Source organism: Phaethon aethereus, assembly GCF_964289735.1.
Source record: "Phaethon aethereus genome assembly, chromosome: 7".
Taxonomy (NCBI): domain Eukaryota; kingdom Metazoa; phylum Chordata; class Aves; order Phaethontiformes; family Phaethontidae; genus Phaethon; species Phaethon aethereus.
This window is the reverse complement of record NC_138583.1, coordinates 30,059,991-30,078,146: the sequence shown is the minus strand read 5'-3', so window position 1 is coordinate 30,078,146 and position 18,156 is coordinate 30,059,991. Positions and strand designations below refer to the sequence as shown.

The window sequence follows — 18,156 nt, the reverse complement described above, 5'->3', positions numbered from 1 at the left end:
CCACCCAAACAAAAGAAAAGACTTACAAACAAAATAAAATAGGAATAAGCTTGCAGAGAACAAAAGATCTGATGAAAAAAAGCGTAACAAAACTTTTTCAGTTATTACACAATTTTCTGTTACTAAGGTCAAATGAAAATTATTTATTTGACTCCTCTTTATTGTTTTTTTTTTAAACTGTGGTTCTTTGCAATATTTTCTAGAAGGAAAACATGGAACAGATGTACAAAAACATTGTCTACTTGCTAATTTTTTAACAGATCAAAATAGATTTTAAACACTTATCACAAGGCTTCCATCACTGTAAATAACTATAGAACTAAAAATTAAGCATAAAACTAATTAAATAAACATCAAGTAGCTAAAGTGTGTCCACAGAAAAGATGAATATAACTATAGCTCAGCAATCTGAGAAGAGAATATTTTGAATAAGTAGGTAATTAAATTAAGAGAAGCCTAAAGAAAGATTTCACACTCACATTCATATGCCGAAGCAGTTTAAAAATAGAGAGCAAGAACTGCCTGACTTCACCTTTTAATTTTAGCTGTGTGATGAGCTGGTCCCAAAGACAGAAAGGCACAGCAGGATTTTTTCTCAGCAAAGTGCCCTTCGTATTTTTATGTGAAGGAAATGCAGTAGGTTCTATTAATATCCTGCTATAGCCCTAGATAAGTCTAGGCACCCTTTCAATCAGGAAAAAGCGCTGGTTTGTTTCTTCAAATCACTTGTACTCTCAAAGACATACACACACGCTGGAGAACGTCCCGACTGCCCCGGCCACTTCACAGGTAAATAACATCCACGCAGGTAAAGACACTTACTCAGTTTTCCCATCGGTCACCTCTCGCAACTACAGAAGCTGTAAGTATGCAACTTTTTCCTCTCGTTAAGAGGAAAAAGCAAACGACTCGGTTTGCACCTTAAGTTTAACTTCATTCTCATTTTAATTCATAGCTGGAAAAGAACATGTTGGTACCAGCTACACCAAGACTACATTGCAGAAAGGGGAAAAAAAAAATAAAAAGAAAAGTTGTTTGATGTAAAGCTGGCATCCTGCCTAGGCTCTCCCGAAGAAGGTGGGGAGAAGTACGTAGGCTTTCGCCCCCGCATAAAGAAAGATTGGTTTTTCTTCTGGGTACGCCTCCCTCACACACTTCACCTTCCTGATACACCTCTGGTTAACCTAGCCCAAACACAAGCTTCCCCATAGCAGGTCCCAGCCCACCCAACACTGCCTCAGTCTGGCAAATTCTTGCAGCGAGACAGGGCTGAAACCCTTCCTGGTCAACAGTATCCCATGGAGAACTTTTCTATCCTTCAAGCATGCAGAATGTTTTTCCAACATATTCTTCCCAAAGTGACAGCTACCCAAGTGAGGATCAGATTGTCCCCAAAATCCTCACCTCAAAAACACCTTTTTAACTGAGATTAATTTTGCTTGATAGATGGTAGCGGTTAAAACCTAGGCAGGAGACGGACTTAACCCTGCAGTGAAAACTCGCTTGCTAAACTCCCCTCGTCTTCCACAGTTGCATTCCCTTGCTTGTATTTTAGAGCAACAGTCACCAGTAATACTCCAGATTCATCCATCCCATTTAGCCTTTAATTATGGATTCATCTCAGGCTCCACCTGTAAACTTCTTACACATGTAAATACTGGTCACTGATTCACTCAGCTACTTCTGTGAATGAGCATTTGCAAATTTTATTTGCCAGGGAGATGAGATGTGAGTTAGTGCAACTTTGCATTAATATCCTGCTGGTCAACAATTACCAGGTGAGGATGCCCAGCCATTCTTATCTGTAGCCCACTATCTAGTTAGGAGGTCCATGCTGTCCTCTTAGTGGCCTGCTTCCCATCCATTCAGCTCTTGAGGAAATAAAACAAAGCACAACACTTATGCAGGTGAACCTAGGAAGATGTATGTGGTTTGCTTACACTTACGTATCTGATATATTTTGGTTTTAATCTTAAAACTGTTTTGCATTTTTAATTACTGTATTTTTTCCACAATCTTACCCCAACCCCAATTCACGTTAGAAATTCCATATTGTTCTGAAAACTTTTTTCCATTATGATATACAGATGAAGGGCATCATCTTTTCTTACAGCTGAAGCATGCTCTGTATTTAATTTGTATACATGCAATTAGCTCATTTACTCTTATCACTCCTAGCATTTCTAGTTTAAGTGTCCGATACCAAAACTGGCCCAGGCATCAACCACACTCTGTCCCCACCACAGGAATGACATCTTCCACTTGACTTCTTGCATCAAATGCAGTTAAAACTCTTGAAACTAAGGATTAAAGAGATGACCAATTCCGTGTCTTTTACTGAAGATCCCTCTATTTTAATCAGAGATGCCTCCTTGCAAGAAGGTTGTCAGCTGATATTTTTACCTTCTCCTGCTTACATTCAACACAAAGTTTGTAGAGCGAGATCATCACTCACTGTATCGCTATTTATAGTGACTTACTCTATCCTTATCCTAACAAGACCCTAATCAACAAAGGTTCCGGTCCTCCTAAATTAAAATTTTAACATGAAGGAATTTTTCTTTGAAGTAGCTTTTAATGTGAATGAAATTTCTGCTTTTCTTGCTTGAAAAAAAAAAATTGAAAATTCAATTAAAAGACCACCACCAATTCTTCTTTTCCTTTCATAAATAGTTCAGATAAAACTTCTCTATCACTCTCCTGTGAGAAGAAATCATTCATGGGTTATAGGTATGAGAGGCTGGTTTTATGTAAAAGAGGATATAGAGATTCAATTTATCTTTGCCTCTTCTGGAAAGGGAAAAAATAGCCTTTTGGAAGAGTTTAGCATGCAGACACACCCCTTCCTTCTACCCTTGTCCCTTCAGCAAGGTAATGCAACAGACTCCACCAAGTGGCAAGTACATCCTTGGCAAAGCAGTTCAGATTTCAAAAGGAAACATACAAAATACTCATTGATTGCTCAAACAAGCAGCCAAGTCTGAGTTTGCTGTCAGAGCCCACCCAGCAGGATCCAAATCCAGGAAAACAAAGGGAACCTCTCCTCTGCCTTTATTAGGGTGCCAGGTAGGGCCCTAGTATATAAGAAGCATTCTTCAGGGCTTATCAAAGATGCAATATAGTCGCTATAGCACTGGTTTTACTGCATGTTTATAGAGCAACGAGCCTAAAGGGGATGTGGTCTTGAAGCCAGGCTCCAGCGGCACCAGCAACATCGCTACCATCAAACCCCGTCACCCGAAAGAAACGCCTGCTGTTCTTTCTGCTGCCACCCATGCAGTTCTGTTCTTAGAGTAGTGGTCAATCCTAAAAGCTGGTCACTGCCAGCTTCGCTACAGATAAATAAGTACAATTACCTCAGGGAATTTAATTTAAGAGCCCTCTCTCTGTTTCACAGAGTTACAGACGACTCTGTCATGTTTCAGTCTGAAGAAGCATTTTTTCTGCCTCCCTTGATGATTCTGTTATTTCTTAAGAGCAGAGGCTGGGGGTGGGGGGCAAGAAATGATGCACTCCAAGTCTCCTCAAATTCCTGAAATGTCTAACCGCAGATCTGGGGTCCATTTGTCATAAGTGACATCCTTCAATGGTCTCTGCCTCCTCTGCTGGGAGTCAACCAGCAAGCCCTCCTCCCATGCTGTGCTATTTGTACAAACTGCCAACTTGGAGGAAAAAGTAGATACAGAGCTGGTTTGCTTCTAGTGAGGTCCCCCCCGGCATCCAGCTAAGAGGTGAGAAAACTAAATATAACAAACTCAAAACTACAATTATTGTAGGGGAGCTTGCCAGAGCCACTCTGAAGCTCCTAATGGTCTGTCGGGGATTTATGGATCAGCTGTGAAAATTTACTCACAGCTAAAACTTGCCAATCACGTCCTCGGCTTTGGAACACGGCTACCAACCTTCATATAACACAGCTTGAAATTATAGAAGTGCCAAAGCAAGACAGTAGGTTTTAGTGCTTCAAAGAAGGACACAAAAGAAAAATCTACCATACTAAACAGATCAGTCAGAAATGTGTGGGGAGTCTCTCCTCTGTGTGTTTGTATCTTTGTGTAAAAGGGTCTTATAGTCTACAGAGCGGGAAGAGATTACAAACAGACAAGTGCCAAGTACTGCTAAAATGCACAGTAAATGTTGTACAGAAAAGGCTACAAACGGCTGTCTGGCAGTTTAGAGCAGATTCCGCCCTGTAAATTATGCCAGCAATCCAGAAAGTAATCTTAGTTGCTGGTATTTTATGTCCTTGCCATACAGATGAGGATAAAATTGGATCTTCATAAAATTTATAAAAGCTCCTTTGAATATATAGGGGGAAACACCACAAAATTTTATCTGTCATTTTCATGTTATTACATAAAAAAAACTGCAGCAAAGGTAACAAAAAAAAAATATCCTGAGAATTTACACAGAAAACAAAGCAAGTAGCCAACTTAGATGAGAGATACAAGACAGTGCCTTTTTTCTCCCCAATGCTCAGCACAACTTGGAAGACAGCGGTGACAGCCACCTGTAAGTGCAGCGCTCTGCAGAGAAGCTGACGGGCTCTTTGTACCCTCTCCACCTCCAACTCTACAAATCCCTATAGCTAGTGAGGCTTTAACACGCCAGATCATTGGTTTTAAAACATGTCAGACCATTAATATGCTATTAAGAAGTACAAAGGAGCATGGAACCATACTACTCCCTTCACAGCTCCATGCTCTTTTTTAACAAAGAAGTTTCAATGCTGGAACACAAGATAACTTTCTATTATTTTTTTTGGCTTCTACTGTATTAGGGCTCTCCTATCAGCAATTACTTTTCTTAACATTTCTGTGCAGGATTCCTGGTGACCTGGCCAAAAAAAAAAAAAAAAAAAAGGTAGTAAGTAGTCAAGAAGCCTTGCAGACTTAGGTGATAGGATCTGATCCTCTAAAGTCTCACACACATAAATAATCCTCACGTGTATGAATAAGGCTTTGCAAGATCAGTCTTACAATATATACACTATATGCAAAGAGGAATTCAAGTGTTATTTACCACTGACAAGCAAGTTGGCTTGGCCACCTAACAAATTTATGTAATATATAAGGTGTGTTGCTTTACTTTGCGTAGATATACATTAACCACCCAAACAAAATTACTAAGTCACTTCTAGCCCTTGCAAATTTCCATTTTACTTTTTTTTTTGAAGGAAATTCAATCCTTTAATAATCTGCAATGCAAAAAAACTACAAAACCTAGGTTGAACAGTAATGATCTCTTGTCTTTTAGAAATCTACCAAAGATATACTGATACATGACTCACCTAAATTTTGTCAAATTTGAAGTAGTTAGTTAGCACTTTTTACTTCTCCAGCAGCTGGAAAACAAAGGCATGTTCAAATAATACCCAAAACAGGGCAGAAAATAGAAAAGCTGACTTGGCTTCAAGTTATACAGAACTTTTGTTGGTGCCACTTTACCTACGAACCTGTTTGCCTGTGCTGCCAACAGCAGTCTGTAAACACCATCCCTGTCAACAGCTATTCTTCTGCATTACTTACGAATATGTTCACCTCTAGGCACATCAATGACACTTGCCTAAGTGTAGCGCAGAGTAACCTGAGGCAAACCTCTTGGGCCATCTCAAAGAGTCAACAGAAAGATGCCAGCAAAAGGGTAAGCCCTGCCTGTGCAGTGAGGAGACGGGTGTTGCTACAGGATAGAACAGTGACCTTGAATGAAGCAGCAAATACAGAAAAGAGCCCAATGTTTGGTTGTTGGTTGGCAGGATGGTGGAAAGCTGTAGGTGACCTTACAAGAATGTGCCATGAGTGGGGCACAAATGGATGGCGCAGAGCACATGGATAGCAAGGGTGTGAATGTTAAGATGTGTTAATGGAAGAGTTTGCAAGATAAGAGGAATGTAGGGCTGAAAAAAACATCTCACCCTAGTTTGCTAAAATTTCTCTCTACGGTTTTAGGAGACAAGAGTCATCTTTTCTCCAAATCCCATCCTCCGTCTGAATTGTGCATAACCTCTGTCAAAGAATCGTCCAGGGGGGAGCAGAGGAAATCTCTGACAGTCTCCGGAGTGGCATCCAGACTGCAAACTGCGCAAACACACATCGCTGTGCGCAGCTCTGCAGGGACTGGAGCAAACTTCTCTGTACTAGAAGTTAATCTGCTCCCACTCTAGTTCCAGGCAGAGCAGAAAGCAGGGTGAAAAAGACTTTATTAAAGATTTATACAGCATTTTGTTCTCAATAAGTATTTTGCAATTTTATTTTACAGTTGTTTTAAAAACTGAGGCCAAAAAGAGTAGAGTAAAACTTGGTCAGTGTAATGAACTGTGTGTGTCATCAACCTAAGAAAAATACTTAGCACATCTTCCCCTAAGAGACCATGTTAATCAGTAGAGACAGAAATAGTATTTCTACTGGAGAAACAGACTGTGGTCAGTTTACTGCAGCTTTTCTGTACACAATATGCAAAAGCCCACAGGAGAGTATTTGTTACCTCGGTAAAGGAAACGTCAGCCATCAAGTCAGTTGTTGCAGAGGTACTTAAAGTCTACTTCTTAAAACAAAAACTCAAATGCAAGTGAAAATGCAAGAGCAGCTCCTGCACATTTCCAAAGAAGTGGCCTAGCTCACAGACATGATCGACACACACATCTTCCCCTCTCCAGGGAAAAACCCACAACGTGTAAAACTGTACCTTTTGACACTACCAAATTCAGACGTTTTACATTGCCTGAATTCTAATACTCTGCAGCCTACTGTACAGAAAATCACAAGATTTATGGCAAGTTGAGGAAAGCTAAGACTAGATAACATCAGATGCGTTTGGTATGTTAAGCCAGTAAGGCAGAGAAGGGGCCAGGTGATCAGAAGTCAGCCGGGAAGCTTGCTCATAACCTGCCCACAAAACCATTTTCCCTATCCATCCTGGCCGGCAGAAGACATTACTCAAGGGACCAGGAGTTAAACACTTCCTCATCCTGTCGCTGTCTTTTCCTAGAAAGAAGTTATCCAGAAGTGATGAAGCAGAGTATACCTATCCCTCTTAAAGCAGTCACCATCACTAACATTTCACGTAACACAGGCTTTAGACGTGCAAGAGATGGACTACACTTCGCAACCAGTATAGCTACCCCGTATCACCCCCAGAGTCAAGCAGGGCTCATGGCATCTTTGGAACGTTCTGCAAAGGCTGGCGAGACACCTGCATGTATTTCAACTACGGAGATGATGGAGGACAAATCCCAACAGCATCATTTAGCGCAACAGCCACACGGCGCAACTCCACCCTGGTCCCGCTCACTGCCCCTTCAACTCATCCCCCAGCACGGACATGCAGAACACTAACAACAAATCCATCTTCTTTGTAGTCCCTCAGATGTACGAGATAAATATGTGGCTTGTGGTACAATTAATATCAGTTAAACTCACATTTCACGAGTTTACATACACAGAAAAAATGCAGTAAGCCTGCAACAAAATAACCGCCTGTGCACTCATAAATACTGATCCTTTAAGAAAACAAGCCTTTGCCCCCTTCCTGCAACAGAACACCCAATGCTTTTATTTGGCATATTTTCTAAATAGGCAAGAGGCATTTGTAAAACAGACCAGGCTTGAGTTGTCAGAACAGGACAGATATTAAACGTTTCTAAAACCCAAAGGGGCAGGTTTTCTGTTTTTACCCGCTGCATCAAGTGACAGCTTCACTGTGACGGGTCATTAGTGTGACAAAGAGAAAGCAGCTGACATAGAGGGGCAGAGGCTAACAGAGTGATTACATCCTTAAATCAACTATAAAATCTTACAGAGGATGAAGAGGGTGAAGAGGGGGAGAAAAGAGGGGAGTATATTCGGGAGAATAAAGTCAGTCTGATGAAGTATCTAGCTGCAAATCAGATCAAAGGAGTTCATTTAAATAAAAAACATATTCAAGACAGCTTACTCTTCAGAAAAAGCAGATTCTATTTGAAGGAGTATTTTAAAGTGACTAAAATTATTTTATGCAATCAATTTTTTACCCTCCTAAATAAATTTATGCAGTCCTCTATGAAGTATAAATACAACCTTGAAGATCTAGTTCCTCCCGTTTTGACAATTCCCGGAGAGTATCAGAACTAAAAGGTACTGAGGTTTTTACCCATCTTCATTCTCCTTCCTTTCAAGTGGGGTCAGAAATATTTTAGCATCATCACCACAGCGCAGCAGTAGCTCAGCAGGTCACACGTAACTACTCACTGTTAGGTGCAGGCAGTTTTGAATGGACAAGGGCTGAATTAAGAGGAAAACCAAAAGAATGCATTTCCCAGTCTTCCCATTGATGGGAACAGTAGTATTAAATTTCCAATAAAACAGCAACATCCAGGCAATATAGTTACAGCAAAGAGGACTCCACTGCCATGTGTTCTGATCCAAAACCCACTTATTACATTGCTTCTTATAAAGTATGTATTATTTAACTTTTTACTGGAAGTCGGTACCACTGCTGTTACCTCTCCACTAAAATATGTCAAAGAATTTTGGCATTTCTGGGCAACTAAGAATTGACTGATAACTGATAATACAAGCCAGATTACGTGGAGATGTTTGCATGCAAGGCATTTCTTCTAAATTCTTTTTCTGACCACTTTCCACTTTGTACCTCTGTGTTCTCTCTTCAAGCCTTAAATTCAATTTTATTGTGCTTTTCTCCCAATAAGCTTTTAAATGAGAGTAAAAAAACCAAACCAAACCCAGAAAAAACCCAAACAAACACAAAAGATTTCAAGACAAAGAAACCCACACTTCCAGTCATTTTTGTTTAAAATGATTAATTAATCTTTAAGCTTCGGGTCACACCTGATATCCTGGAGGGCTCGTTGGTTTCCATCAAAAAAGAAAATGAAATTTTTTAGAAGTATTTTAAATGAGAAATGTTAAGAAAAGGAAACACTAACAGAAAAGAGAAATTTTAGTTACCTGACTCGAAGGCAGTTATCATCACTGATGCTACTTTTTGTAAGCAACTAAACTTAAAAGTGACGCACCCACAGGTGTCCCTGCTCCCCTCGCTGCACAGACACATTTGGTACACACATTTTAAGTCCCGATTTTAATGTTTGGTGAGGTCTAAGAAGAGTCTCAGTAATTACACAGCAAGAAGCCAGACAATTCCGAGAAAACTGAGGTTCCCTCACTCTGTGTTCCATACGAATGTCCCTCTGTCATTCGTTCCAGAGACGACGAATGGCAAACACAAGGAGAGAGTTTAATAACACAGGTTTAGTTCCCACGTTCTCTGGTGAGTCCCACCCCACGCAGTCTGCTTTTTCAGCTCCTGGCCCTTGTTTTTGTAAAGCTTCTCAGCTAAGACAGCTACAGCGCTTTCTGCTTTGTTCTCATCTCCATTCAGGGCTGCTACAGTTGTTACAACACAAACTCCATCAGTTTTCAAGGCTCTGTCGGGTAGGGAAGCAACCCATATTTTGGAGATGTACTTTAAAAGGCAAATAAATATGGAAAGCCTGGATCAGTAACAGTAAGAAGAGAAACAGTAAAACCACTGTTTTTCCTAATATCCCCTTGTTAAGTATCAGTTTAGCCTTTGCCATTTATGCCAAACTATTTGCCATGACTAATGTATATAATGGGAGTACATTTCATATTTTATCTCTCCTGAGAGACCTTGAGTTGGGAAAAAAAAAAGAAAGAAAAAAGAAAAAGAAAATCCCACACTTTACACAAATAAACACACAAGGAAGCAAATCAAAAAGCACATGCTTAACATAACAGGTTTAAGTTTACAAAAAAAAACTAAGTTGGAGGTTATTTTTCCCAACAAATTTCCTCCTCGCCACTATAGGAAATAAAGGACTTGAAGCATTCAGCACCAGCCTGCTTACTCCTGTCTGCCCCCAGAACTGGCACAAACTGATGACGACTCGGGCACAGATGTTGGAAATTCCATCTTCCTTCCAAAGGAGCTCAAAATCTCCAGGGCACAAACCCTTAGGAAAAAAAATATTAACTTTGGTTTTTCCCCCATTGTTTCAAGACATCTTCATTCAGTTTGTAAAACAAACGTATACTCCTGTATCAAAACAGGGAGTTACAAACTGCTCCATTTCCACTGGACAGGTATTACCCATGACAAATCATTAGAACTGAAAGCATGTAACCAGCCATTAAAACATACAAAGAGATTGCATTTCAATACAATTAGGTCTCCTACAATTATGGAGTTTACTTGCGGCGTATTTTAAACAAGAACTTTCACAGAAAGCACTCCTCATGCAACATCTTTATAGTTAGCCTACAGCCACCCCTCGATCCTTTCTCTCAGTTATTTCCAGCTACTTGCTCCATCAGACTGCAATGAATCACACACCTGGAATTATTAATAGGAGTCTCCACTCTCTCATGTTGCTTAGGCACTCCAGTCAATCTAACAGCAGGTGCTAAAATTTGTCACACACTGAGCTGTCATCTAAAAATTACATTTTGCAATGGAATTGCACATTATAAACAAAACCTCCAAATTATAAACAAAAATTTTCTCCTAAGAGCAGACTTACCGAAAGAGGGGGAGAAAAAACCCTGAATGAACAGTTCCACAAACGCATTAAAGCCTTTCTGTGCAGAACAGGTATTTGAAGTTTTTTCAGGATTTCCCACACGTGTTTCACCTGGTGGTACTACAGACCCTACCCTGCATTTCCACTCCTTCCACGCAAGTGCAGTGGAAACTGGTTATGAACACTAAGCAACACCATTACAACTGTCCCTCTCCTTCTTCTCAGTCTTCCACTTATCTCACATGCAAGCGTATGTTTTTGTAAGTCATCCTCCGTAGTGTGTAAATTCAGGCTTCCCTTCCCCACCGGCTTTTCATTCTCAGCTCTGCAACTTCAGGGCTTTGACTGCAATAAGGCATTATACTTTTGGAAAATAAGAAGTACTTTCCCATCAAACATCACAGCAACCTGCATAGATAGAAAGCTTTAACTGCTCTGTAAATCTTATGATTGGACCTTTATTATCAACTGAAATGACGCTGTCACTAGGGCGAAAAACACAACATGTAGACCGCATACTTCGATTTATATCTTGCTGTGTTCAGGTGCTATCAGCAAGGAATTTCAAACTAGGAATTCTGTTACATTTTAATATTAAAATTACATTACAAATACTAAAGCAGAGAGGCATTTAAAGAATACGGTACATGCTACCTGCGTTGTACAAGCTCAGCCGATGTAGCTGCTACCAAAAACATTTCAGATCTCCAATTTCACTGATTTTTAATCCTTGTTCAGTGCTCAGTGTTCACAGTGAAAGTTTACCAGCTGCCCATGTAGGAAGTAATTTTTTTTAAATTACATTAGTCTTCACCTAACATCTGTAAAAACTTCTAATAAAAGTACTGGGGGGAAGAAAGAAGGAATCCAGAGAGATTTTTAAGTTTAAATGGTATAATGAAAAACAGAAGTGTTAAAACAGGGAGATCCAGTTAAACACCATGCAATATCCTGACCTACACGGCTCTGAATTAGCATTCTGTGACTGCACTTGTTTACTGCAGCTCACAAAGCAAAAAGGGGACAATTGGTAAAAAAAAAAAACCAAACAAACCCAGTCAAGAAAATCCAAATTCTCAGGAAAAGAGGTCAATGTTTTCCTAGTAATGAAACCACGACTTCATTTTGTAGAAGAATCACTGCTTTCCTTTTCATCCGATTTTGCCAGCCCTAATACCTGTTCTACCATATTAGAAATAAATTCAGAAGAGCAATTTAAGATATTTCCTAACATCTCCCTTCCTAACATCACTGAATATTGAATTCAGGTTATAAAACACCTAGTTTTTATCACTAAAGCAAAATATAATTTGCCTGCACTTCCAATTAAATGCAGGGTGGAGATATACTAATTATCAGGTAAACACAGAGGCGCACACCAAATTATGCCGCACGGTTACAGAACTGTGTGATCATGTTGCAGGACCTTAGATGGAGACGTTTGACATTTGCCATTCTGTGTCACGTTACCATGACAAAGAACAGTCAGAACATGGCACCTCTCTCAAATCTTTCCATTAAAGATAAGCTCAAAATTTCAAGTTTTCCTACCTATAATTTGCTAGCAGGCACGACCAGCAAAAATGTGATGCCTTACTCATGAAGCAGTCTCAACAGCTTCACCTAGCTGACTTGCAATATGCATCCACATAAAGTTTGATAAACGCAAAAAAATAAGGGCCATCTTTAAAGGCCATACTTTAAAATTTAAAACTGATTTTGAGTAGGTGTAAATCACCTTCTGGTTGCACCATAATTCATATGTAGCTCTGCCCCAGCAGGCTTAGGAAGCAACCATTAACATTTCAGTTTCAACCCAAACTCCCAAGTCTATATTTCCAATTAGGAATAAAAATGTGGGTAACAAGAACCATTTACGTTTTCACGACTGAGTTACAAAACATCATTTAAAAGCAAACAGATGAAAGGGAAACCAAGCATCAAGAAATTCACAGGCCACAACTCCACAGCAACTTCAGAAGTCCAGTTTCATACATATCTTAAAAGATAACGATTCTCAACTTAAAATAACGTTCATACTCTTAAGTTTGCTGTAACGTGAAAGCACACATGCCCATATATATTTATATATGTGTACATTTACATATGTATGTTGTAAAAACAAGCGAGAGGATGGAAATTGTTTCCTCCGCGAGTTACATTGTTGGCTTTTGTTGACAACCGGGTACAGGAGAAGCCTTAGCCAGCGCCGTTCGTAAAGGGGTTGCTGCGGGGAAGCGGCGCAAGGCCAGCGGCGAGGCCGCCGCCGCTCGACAGTGCTTTGTCATACCGGCGCTTTGCTTGACAGCCGAACACAGGCTCCGTCCGGTTGGTGGCCTGGGACATACTGCCAGAAGCGCTTCTCAACCTACAGCGCTGCGCCCAGCGTCCCGCTCGCCCACTCCAGCAGCAAATCTTAAAGTAATAGAAGGCAATTCTAACGGCTCCACAACTGGGCCGTAAATCTAATTCGTTAGTAGATTTACTGCTCTGTTAAAAGCCCCCACCTCTTTTTAACACGTTACAACTTGGGAAATGTCAGATACAGCGCATGCAACTGTCTTGAATCAGCACGGACCAACTTATGCGTTACTCATGCCTCGCGTACTAACTAACGGAGCGTTCAGTTTGTCTTCAAGCTTCTCATTCAGCCAAAAGAGTATTGCTCACACCACCGCATCTGCACGGCAAAAGTACTTTTTCCCTCTCTTTCCGAATGGCAAACGAAACAGCAAAACGCCCTTCACGTCGTTGCCCTCATTCATCAGCCTTCCACGCGTGTACGGGCTACTTTTTCTGTGACAGTTTTGCAGAGATGCGATCGCTGCTGCCACAAGACGAGCCCCTCGCTCCAGGCCTGACGAGGGGACGCCTCAGCCCGCAAGCAGAGGGCCGGCTGCAGGGCACGGCGCAGGCCACGGCACAGGGCACGGGGCAGCGGCCGCGCAAAGGCGAAGAAAAACTTCGTGGACGCGGTGCCGGGCCGAGCCCTCGGAAAACCGACACGAGCGGCTTTTCGGGCAGAAAACTTCCGCTGGGAAGCGGGACCGGTGCCGGTCTTTAGGGAGATGCGTGCCCCGGGCGGCGGCGAGGCTCAGCCCCGCGGGGCACCGCTCGGCCGGGGCCGGGCTGAGCCCCCGCCCGCCCGGCTGTCAGTCTGGGCGCGGGGGAGGAAGGGGGGCACCGCCGCCGGGGCGGGAGAGAGACCCGAGCCCGCCCGCCCGCCCTCCCGGCCCGGCGGAACGCGGGGCGGCTCTTACTTGTGGAGGAGCTGGGGCAGGCTGGGCGGCGGCGGCATCCCTCGGCCGGGGCCCCGGCTGGGGGCCCCGCTGCGGGCATCGCTCTCCGGCGGGTCAGCGCCTCGGGGGGCCGGGGCCTGGCTCATGGCAGCGGCGGGGACCATGCGGGGAGGCCCCTGCGGCGGCAAGCGCGGGTGGCGCGCAGCCCTCCGCCGCGGCGGCCGGCCGGCGGGAGGGAGGGAGGGAAGGCGGGAGGGAGGGGGCAGAGGACCGGCCCTGGAGGCAACCGCGCTCCCCCGCCGCCCCCCCGCGCCGGGCTGCGGCCGGGCTGGCGACGCCGGGACAGGCAGCGCCTGCGGCTGAGCCCGCCCTGCGGAGGGCACAGCCCCGCCGAGGGCTGCGGCTGCCGCCCGAGAGCCTCAGCCGCGCTGGCGGGGCCGGAGGGGCGGGCGGCCCGGCCCGGCCCCCGACCGCTCCCGCCAGCCCCACCTGGGCGCCGGGCCTGCGCCCGCCCTCCGCCGGCACCTGCCCGGCGGGAGGGACCCCAGCGGCGGCTGCGACACGCCATTTTTCCCGGTGTCCCGGGCGGGCAGGGGGGCCGGGGCGTACCTGGCCGTGCCGGGGGCTCGCCCGGGAAAGAGAGGGCGGTAGGGTAGGGAGCAAGCGGCACCGCCGGCCTGTTGACGCTCCGGCAGCGGTTTACAAACACCAAATCTTTCCCCCTCCCAAGGGCAGGGGGGAAAAGTGTGCATATTGTTTTAATCCCTCACCAAGCAACACCGCTGCAGAAATATTTTTAGTCATTTATTTATCAGACACAGGCTCTGCAGCTGACACGGAACAGGAGAGGAGAGTGTGCCCCAGCCGGCAATGTAAACCTTCCCGAGTAACCGAGTCATCCCTAACGCAAATCCCCGCTCTGAGCCCAACCAGAGAACCTGCTTTTAATAAAGGATCGTCAGTCTTGGGCTCTCCCCTTTCAAATACACGCGTTACCGGGATCAAGACCTACCCGGCAAGGCTTTACCCACTGCTGGAATAACACAGGATTAAGGACTGGAACTGCAGCACGATGATGCGGTGTGACAAAAAGGTTTTACGTGCACGTATTTTGGGAAGGACATTTCAGATGACCGGTGGAGCAGAAATTGCACTGCTCCTACCACACAAGTAGCACTGAAAACATTCCTTCCAGGTGTTCTTGCATCCTTTGTAACGTGCTCTGTCTAGTAGAGAGGGCTGAGTCAAAGCCCATTTCACCACTTGCCCCCGTGATGCCTCTGTATGCCATGCACCCTCCCCCAGCATGCACACACACGCACTTACGCACCGAGGAAAGCAGAAACATCCTTGCTGCTTTGAAAAATTAATCCTAATTCAGGGGAAAGATTAATTTTGGAAGGGGTCAGGTTCTCCTCCCTTCTGCACCTGGCATAGTCATTTACAAGTATGTAGCCTTGTAAATGGGTACAAAAGACTACCACCAGTGACTGGAAAATTTTAAGTTATTTGCATTTATCACGCACTTTGCAGATGGAGAGCACGGACCAGGTGCAGGGCAGCAGAGAATCAGGCCATATTTTAGTTGCACAGTTTCTTAGTAGTAACATAACACCAAATGCACCTTCTATAAAATGAATGGCAATCAGTACTTGTTTATACACGTTGACTTACACACACAGTATTCTGAGAAATGCAAAGAAAAAAGCTTCACATCCTCTCCCCCAAGGAATAAAATTTTGCAGTATCACTTGGTATCTGGTTCAGCGAGGGCCAAGGGGTGGTCAGCGCTGCGTAGCTAATAGATGGCTGATCTTCCAGCAAAAGAAAGGTAAGATCTGGCAGACAGGTGAGGCAACGCACGGAAACAAAAAGTTCAGTACACAGCGCTGTCTTTGCCTGAGGTTTAAAGCAAGTCTCAGGCATCCACTGATCATCCACAGAAAAACTGGCTTTGCGTGAATTTCCTTCTTGTTACAGCAGCAGAGAAAGCCCTTGGGAGATGGAGCGACAGCCGCTTTCTGCTGCCTGTAATTATTTGAGGAAGTGAAAGATGGTGACTCATGGCTCAGAGGGCAGCTAGGGCACAGCTATGACACTAAGGCATGGCCCCGGATTAGAAGGTGGATAGTCACAAGAATGTGTTACTTCACAGACAGTTATATTACATCACTTGTAAAAATGGATGAAGTGTGTTTTACTAGGCATTACTATTTCTGCATTTAATACATCGGGTGTACAACTCGGCACTCAGACTGAGCACGGGGTCTTAAAACTCTGCGAAGATTTTTTCCGTTCACTCTCTTTAAAGCCACAGTCCTCACCCCCATGTCTGCTTTTGATCAAGGTGTTCTCTCTTTTTCTGTCCTACCACAGTGTTTGGCTTGGCAGGAGCGCTGCTCCCTTGCCCCCACCTCGAGCTGGTCCCTGCCTTACCAGAACGCACTAGCACACGGCTGGCTCGGGTGCCGAGGTGTTTTACCGGTTTTCTTACAGGGAAATAAAGGGGGGGGGGGTGTATTACTGCTTCTGAACAAGCACAGGCTGAGTAAGGCTCATGGACTCTCTTATTAAAGAAATCAACATAGACAGATTTCTGTCCAAGCCTTACAGTATTTCTGGAGCGCTGCCATAAGAGAGAGGAAGAACAGTAGCTTGGCCAAACAACATAGTTTTAGGGTCTGGATTTTACAGTGGAACTGAACAAGTGCAAACTACTGTTCAAGGGATTCCTACTCTCCCACTATGCAACATGGGTATTTATGTATGTGGAGAAATTGTATCTGTAGGTTTTTTCCCTTGGCTAGAGTCACATTCTGTGTTAGTGTAACTGTCAGCAAATGATGATTTTGGCAATGAACTTGGCAAAACATGGACTTTCTTGTTGCTGATGTCAAATTTATAAAATATCTATAATTTTACATATAAACTGTTAATTTTTTCAGAGTATTCATGCCATGAGTGTTAATGAGCACTCATGCAAAAAAACACTTCTAGCTAATAATTTCAGCTGAGATTAATATGCTTACTGCATCTCCAAATACAATTAAAAACAAACCCCACCTTTTACAATGCCTTTTTTGGTTTTCCAGTTGTGTGCTAAAACTGAAATCCTGATCTAACTGCTGTTCTAACTTGCATGAGTATAAATCAGAACCAGCTCCCTAGTGTACATGAACTCACAGCCGGAGTATTTAATTTTTAGGAGGGTAGATTAACAAAGGCACAGGCAGAACCCAGGAAAAAGAAAGGGACCCTAAAGCAGAAAAGTGATGGAGCCAGGCACACACAGGATACTGTGTCCCCAAATAGTTCAGTGTCAAATAACAAAAATAGCTGTAACTTCATTGCTTTAAGAGCTCAATTAACCATAGAGCTACACAGTAGCAAGGAAACGCATCTAAGAATAAAAGATTCTATCAAGTCAGTATGCTTATTAGTCCGACTAAGACCTTTCTTTGGTTCGTGCCTGAACTTGTCTGTTTCTCTGTGACCTGAAATTTAATCTTTTGTGAATTCAATACCCTAAATGTAATCCTCTGTGAAATTAATATATAATCAACCTTCCATCATCAGGGGAAACAGGGGGTTGAAAAAGCTGAAAGACAGAAAACCTAGATAATACAAGTACTTCTGGGCCTGGGTTCATAAGCATTGTGCCCCAGCGTAAATGTCCTGCTCGGTTAAACTGCAGAGTGCAGAACCAGTTTAGGTACCACTGCATGTGTAACATGGCTTATTCTAAAACTGGGTAAGGCACCCAGAAATAATGGAGAATAAACTCTGTTTTTTACTGTTACTATAGGGCACAAGAATTTTAATTCATATTTATAAAGTGTGATCCAGATAGTGATCTAGACAGTGTTGTGGTGGTTCGGCAAGCAGCAATAAAATAGTCATTAAAATACAAAAATTATTTCATGAAGAATAAGATGTCAGCTCTTAAATAGGATTGAAGTAACATAAGTATCCAGTTGCAGGAATAAAAGACTTCATCTAGGAAGAATGGCAACATCGTACTCCTTAATACACTGTGGAGGCAGGCAGGAAAGCACTTTCTTACCAGTCTTCCGAAAGGAAAGAAGAAAAATACTTACAAATTCCAGAAAAAAAGGAAGAAAAACACTTCAATCCTGGCAGATTATCATTAAAAACACATTAGGTTTTCCCACGTTACGCTGAACCCTGTTTCTGAAGCTTGCTAAGCATGCTTGCTTGTTGTTCTCTCCGATCATTTGGATAGAGAAGCTGAAGACTGAAGCAGAAATTTCCAGTGCCTGGGTATATGAAAGCTGCCTTCTGGGTAAGTCTCTATTTGCTTCTTTGAACTTTTGCTGTCAGCTTCTCATGGAAAATATTTCAGTCAGCACCACTTTT

At 43.2% G+C, this 18,156-nt stretch overlaps 1 protein-coding gene across 1 annotated transcript in view; it reads right to left on the bottom strand.

The window, feature by feature from the left end:
- The window catches only part of RBM20 (RNA binding motif protein 20), a gene marked incomplete at its 5' end in the record, with an annotated part of 105,380 nt that extends 91,437 nt beyond the window's left edge, over positions 1-13,943 (bottom strand). Inside the window, one exon of the mRNA XM_082002262.1 lies at positions 13,801-13,943. Within this exon, the coding sequence (XP_081858388.1) occupies positions 13,801-13,943 (143 nt within the window). The remainder of the gene's footprint in view (positions 1-13,800) is intronic.
- Between the last annotated feature and the right edge of the window lie 4,213 nt (positions 13,944-18,156).